A 6355-nucleotide genomic window follows, 5' to 3' on the forward strand; every position below is an offset into this window, starting at 1 on the left:
GTCTGAGTTACTGAGACCCATCTTTAACATCCTCTGTCCAGTACAGTAAATTCTGTGAAGAGTTTTGAAATGGATTAGCTGCAAATTTGGACTTTTTGTCAATCTTTTTTGCACTTCTGCTGACTATCCCCATGATTATTCCCACAGGACGGATATCACAGATGCTTTTGCCGTTCTGCTTCTCCATCCCTCCCAGTGGCATCTTTTTTGGCTTCAGTTGGCACTCAAAGTATTTTTTTCTCTTTGTCCGGTTACCTTTTGGCTGTCGTGGTAGTCCTCGTGTTTTTTGACTTAGTCAGAAGCCCTGTAATGGACTTTGTATGTATCCTGTGGGCTTCCCTTTGTTTTGCATCTTCTTGTTAATATTTGGTGGTCGATTTTCCTTCTTCATCCCCCGGTTGTTGCATCCCTACGGTCACATCTCTGTTTTTGAACCTGGTGTTCCGCTTCATCTAGGAAAGACGTGTGGTCCTTCCACTCACTAGAATTTTCTTTTAGCCATAACTCTTGATGGTTAATTTATGCAAGCCTCTGCCCAATGATAATTTCCCTCGTGTTTGTGCCGCGTGTCATCTTTCCAATCTGTAGGACGTTTGACGAAGGCGATTTTGTCCCTGTTGGGCCACCTGAATTTGCTATGTGCATTATTCCCCATGGTCGTTTGTTCCTTTTTTTGTCTTGTCCTTCTGGCTAGTTCATTCATTGACCTCCGAGATCCTGTTGTTCTGGATGAAGTTGTCCCTCTGTCCTGTGTCTCTCGTTCCCGATGGTTGGAGTGGTGTTAAGTTATTGCAATGACCACTTCAAGTCTTCGTCCTCCTCCACTTGTTTACTGATTCTGTGCCCTGCGTTGGTTGTGCTTATGTGTGTGTGTGTGTGTGTGTGTGTGGGGGGGGGGGGCTAATGGACCACTAACGGAATATGGTGTACTTCGATAATACAACCACAGTGGTGATTATTAACAAAGATTGTTAAAGAAGTGCGATGATCAATAGTTTAATGCAGCGGTTGACATGGTTTAGTGATTTAAGAACTTTATACTACGAGCAACTTTTATCCCTGGCCGTAGAAATAATATCGCTGACACTCTCTAGCTTCAAATTCCAAGAGTTAATTTTGTGTCCCCCGTCAATCCTCACAGTCTGCCCTGCATTCAGGCAGATCACACTGGACTAAGAGCATCTCCTATTAAAGATTTGTTGTTGTCAGCCTCTAGATACATGAGGTTTGTCCCAGCTAAAATATTATCAAAAATTATGATCCCTCATGGATCTCCTATGGTTTTCCCTTTGCCAGTATCCAGTCACCCCTTTGCCTGCGCTTTTGTTGTCCACCTATTTGAGAACCGCCGATATCAAGTACAAAGCATAAAAATAAAACCCAGCATCCAGTTCTGCTTGAGATGTCGAACTTCCTAATTTGCGAATCTCCTTGGACATCCTTCTATTCACCTGCTCCTCCATGACCTTCTAAAGGTGCGTCCCTCTGGAAATGAGAAAAGTTTACCTCTTTCGCCATTGGTGCATAACATTGGTGCTAATATTACTTGCAGGTTTCAAATCTCACTATGTCGATTCTCTGTTGGAAGCCGTGCTTCTGATGGCTTTCTAAGATGGGGTGAATACACAAATAGAACCCTCTCTTTCAACTTACTACTGGATTTCACTTTCTCCAATTTTTTGTTTAACCCTTGTGCTATCCTAGGCACTTCAACATTGGGAGTTGGGTCATCTAGACCCATTAGTGCGCTGAACCTTTTTTCTTCAATGATTTGTGATCTTCACTGGTGTCCATGGATTACATGAAATCTTTCCACCTTTATCCACCTTTGTCATGGTAGGAATAACTAGTCAATGTAAGGTTGGGGTCATCTGAGTTAGCACAAGGGTTAACAAGCACATTTATTCCCTTGATTTCAAGCATTGTAAAAATAAAAACTGATCAGTGCTTCAAGATATTAGATATTAGATATTCATTAGATATTCATTGCCAAGACTGATACTTCTTTTTGCCTTTTATCCATGCATTGATTCCTGAGCCTGCGACCCCTCCATGGTTAGCACCTCTGTTTCTGTTTCTCCTTGACAGGGGGTTGGCTGGCTTCCAAGTTACAAAGTCTCTGCTTGTCCTGCGGCTTCCCTGCAGATCACGCCCCCTGCACTCCTTGAGAATTGGTGCCGCAACGACGGCTGCACAATTTCTGCACTGACAGTGATGGGGGCAGTGGCCCTCCTCCGCGTTCCAAAGAGGCATCACAATTAAACCGACCAACATGTTAGCAGCACAAAGGAAAATAATTTCTTGCATTATGAATGTTTTAATATTATATTATGCCAGGTGGAAGCCTCAAATTTATGGATGTTAAGCTTTGTGTCATTCTTACAGGTCTTGTTTCATGGCGGTTTTATATATATATTTCCTTTGTGGCGCAGTCTCGAACTGGATCGGCTCTATGTTCAATTATACCTGGCACACATAACTCTTCCATTAGATTATGTGTTCCCTACGTGGCGCTGTGCTCGAACGGGAGCGGCCCTACAGTCAATGGTGCCGGGTCACACATAGCAGTTCTACTGGGTAAGTCTGTCAAATATAGAATGGCTCCAAAAACAAGCAGCTTCAAAACATACTTCATCAGACTTAAACGCACATTAATGATAATCTTAACATTGTCACATTCTCATCAAACTCATGCTAATCTCCATTTGGTTTTGGGGGGGTAGTTTAATACCCAAAGTTTTCTATGGAGATCTTGGTTTTATTGTATCTGAACTGAGCCTTAAAATAATTTGGAAAATAAATATTTTACTGCACGAGTTGTCTGACTGAATTATAAATATATGCAACACTTGAGCTTTTGCTCCCATCTTTTATGAAATGAACTCAAAGATTGAAATATTTTCTACAAAACTAACCCACAATAATTTTGCTCAATTATGTTCACAAATCTGTGGTGTGCAATTGGCATGCTGACAGCAGGAATGTCCACTACAGCTGTTGCTCATGAACTGAATGTTCGTTACTCTACCATAAGCCGTCTCCAAAGGCGTTTCAGAGAATTTTCCAGTATTTTCAGTCAGTCTTAGAACTGTAGGGCACATGCAACCACATCATCCCAGGACCTTCACATCCAGTATGTTCACCTCTAAGATGGTCTGAGAACAGCCACTCTGACAGCTGCTGAAACATTCAGTTTGCATAGCTAAAGAATTTCTGCACATACTGTCAGAAATCGTCTCAGGAGGTCTCATCTGCATACTCATTGTTCTCATCCGGGTCTCAATCTCACTCCAGTTCATCCTTGTGACTGACTTGTGTGGGCAAATGCTCACATATGGTGATGTATCAGCACAACTGCCCTAAACTTTAAAGATGTTTCTAACAAAGGTTCATTGTGGGAAATCATTATTTTTTTATTCCATAAGGGGTCAGACTCTTTTTCAATAGAGAGACTTTATTTTGAAGATATGAAAAGATTTTACAAGCATGCAAATGGCGTACAGAACATGAAATGTATGTGTTGCAATAAAAACATGTTCCATCATATCTAACATCAAACAACATTACTATTATTGTACTTTAAGGGATAATACATACTTTTCTCTTTTGTTGATGAGGATAGAAGATAATCCACCTAAAAAAATCATTCATGATAAAAAAAATGGAAATATAGTTTTACAAAAAATTCCCTTTTTACTAAATGCTCAACGTTGACTCGAGTTTATAAAGAATTACTTAACGTTTCCACAAATGTTTATATTTTCCTTCTTTCATCTCCTTGGTTTAAATATTTTGACAAAAACTTGAATCTCCATGAATCCAGAGGCAGATCTGGGCATATTTGAGAGGTGTAATCCTCACTGCCACATTGTAATCCCTATTCTTACCTTCCTCCACCTGCACCCACCGATGGCCTGAAAACACCCCGATCACCCTCCTCTGCCACTTAGCTTTCCTTCCATTTCCATCCTCTTCTTGTCTCAGGCGGATGTAAATCCCTGCTCCTGTGGCTCCTAGCTGAGCATCACAGTGTTGATATATCAAATCATCCGACTCCTTTGTCACTGAGCAAAAACGATAAACCACGTTCTTCTCTCCGAATCCGTCCAGGAGGCTTTTGTCGATGTCGTGGCTGGAGAAGTGGATTCGTCCCAGAGATGCAGAAGAGGGTGCCACTCCAAGCTCCATGTGCTTCTGCTTGACTGGCCGTTTCAGCTCCAGGAGAGCGTAATCATAGTCAGAGAAGACAAAAACTGGGGAGCTGTTGGTGTGAATCCACCCCTGAGGGATGTGGATTTTTTCTATGGGAGTCCAACGGAAAACAGGCTGCAGTCGTGATCTGGATCCTACACTGCGTGGCACACGGTTAAAACCATTTTGGTTCCCTTTTTCTCTGTTTGCAAAACTATTCCTTGGTCCATCAGCTGCCCTCCTTCCAGCACGTTTTCTTCCTCTGTGGCTTCTGCTTTCATCCCTCCTTCTCTTGATCTTTTCAAAGTGTTTATTCTTCCCATTCAACTCAACTCTCATGCTCTCTACATGTTTCCCATACCTCCGTCGTCCCCCTCTTCTTTTTCTTTTCCCCCTCTTTTTCTTGAGCTTTAACAGCCCAACTTTAAGCTTTCTGGCTCCTTCTAAATAGTCCATACCATCATGGATGCAATGTGCTGCTGTCAACACATGTTTTGGGGAAACCAGGACTCCAGAACAACCTGCAGAGATGCGAACAGCGGTGGAGAAAGGGTAGGTGGTGATAAACTGAGAATCCGAGATAACAAATCGTCCATCCTCCCCGTAAACTTGCCGCTTTTTGCGAGTGTGAGCAGGCAAGGGAGTCATTGGTTGTGCAAAAGTCGTTTTGATCCACTGCAGACTGACATCAGTATGTGTGCAAGTACCACTTTCATGCAGAGTCTCATATCCCAGAATCCTCTCCTGAGTGGTTTGGTCTAATGGTGGTAAGGTGCTCTGACACTCAATTCCACAAAACACCTCAGACCCCCCACTGCTTTCATTTGCCTGCCTCCCTTTAAACAAAGGTGTGCTTAAGTGTTTAGTTTGTGTCAAAAGCAGCTTTGGCAGGTTCTGTCTGCTCCACATGCTGGCTTGGCTGCTCTCGTTCATCATTAAATCTGCAGAAACTGTCATAGCAGCTGCACAGAGCAGCATAATCATCAAATGTTCAAGGTCCATCCTATGGAGACAGAAACATGAGAAGTTAAATTCTCAGGGATGCAGAGACTGACAATGACCAGCAGAGGGCGCACAAGCTCGCCTAACAACCAAAACCAGAACTAAAAAGCAGGAAAAAAATTTTTTTTTAATTCCATAATATTGTTAAAAGTTATAAGGAGAATATCTACTGACAATTAGCAGATTTCTTTGGCCAATTATTTAATAATCCATAGAATACTTAAAACACTTAAATGATGAAACAACAAATTACATATTTTTGATTTTTTAATAATGCCAATTAACGTAAACAAACAAGAAGAATGCTACTTAAATATGATAACAAAAACAATATAATTAATATAATTATTTAAAATATGTGTAATTCTTATTTCTACTTCACAATTGACAAATTCTGAAGAATCCAGAAAGAAATAGAAATGAAAATACTGTTAACTTTATGTTTTTCTAGCCCTGCCTTAAGGAAAAAAAGAATAAATGAATTAAGTTTAAAAAAAAAGAAAAACCTACCTGCACTCAGGGAGACTTTCAAGCCTTTAGTAAATGTTCATCCTCTTAAAAAAACTTGAATGTTACAGTTCCCAGGGTAAACAGACAAACAAACAAAAAAACTAGGTGGAACAAACTCTTACAAGAGGCTGCGTGGATGTTCTTCAGAGAAGCACAGCTGCATCTTCACACAGACAAAAAAAAAAAAAAAAATCTGTCCACGAGTTTGAACCAGCCCAAGAAAAAGAGCTTTTGCTCACATGACGAGGAAGCATGCTGTAGCCAGTGCTCTTGTAGTCATGAATTTTACGGTATTTATTTTTTTCACAATTTTATATTTTAAGAAGTAATTTTAAAGCTTTTAAAGCCTAGCTTTTGTTTTTTTTTTGGTAGCCTTACTGAAAGTTCCACTTGCTTTTGTTTATGAGTGTCTGGGTCTGCATAACCAAAGCTTCACATGAAATTCACCAGTTACTATTTATTTATTGGTATATTTGTTTACATTTGCCCTATCCAGCAGCTGTGCAAAGGAATGAAAGCTGAAGGCCTCTTGGGTTGCACAGATGTTACAGTTCCATAAGGTGGTCATGAATCTTTGGACGTACCAGGTATATATTTGTATAAACCTCTTTGGCATTTTAAACTAAACTTTATTTATGCAGTATTACATTTG

General features: G+C 40.6%; 1 protein-coding gene across 1 annotated transcript; it reads right to left on the reverse strand.

Annotated features, from left to right (window-relative positions):
- Positions 1–3434: 3434 nt before the first annotated feature.
- On the reverse strand, positions 3435–5881 carry LOC101168911 (inactive serine protease 35). The gene is made up of 2 exons (XM_011491851.2): positions 5704–5881; positions 3435–5194 (listed from the first exon to the last, which is right to left on the reverse strand). Exon 2 carries the CDS (start codon positions 5191–5193, stop codon positions 3784–3786), a length of 1410 nt encoding a protein of 469 aa, XP_011490153.1. The 5' UTR covers position 5194; positions 5704–5881; the 3' UTR covers positions 3435–3783.
- Positions 5882–6355: the final 474 nt, after the last annotated feature.

This window comes from Oryzias latipes, chromosome 24 (assembly GCF_002234675.1).
Source record: "Oryzias latipes chromosome 24, ASM223467v1".
Classification (NCBI taxonomy): domain Eukaryota; kingdom Metazoa; phylum Chordata; class Actinopteri; order Beloniformes; family Adrianichthyidae; genus Oryzias; species Oryzias latipes.

What these genes read in the sequence shown, in the direction of transcription:
- LOC101168911 (XM_011491851.2), bottom strand. Translation starts at nt 5,193, where the DNA reads ATGGACCTTGAACATTTGATGATTATGCTGCTCTGTGCAGCTGCTATG.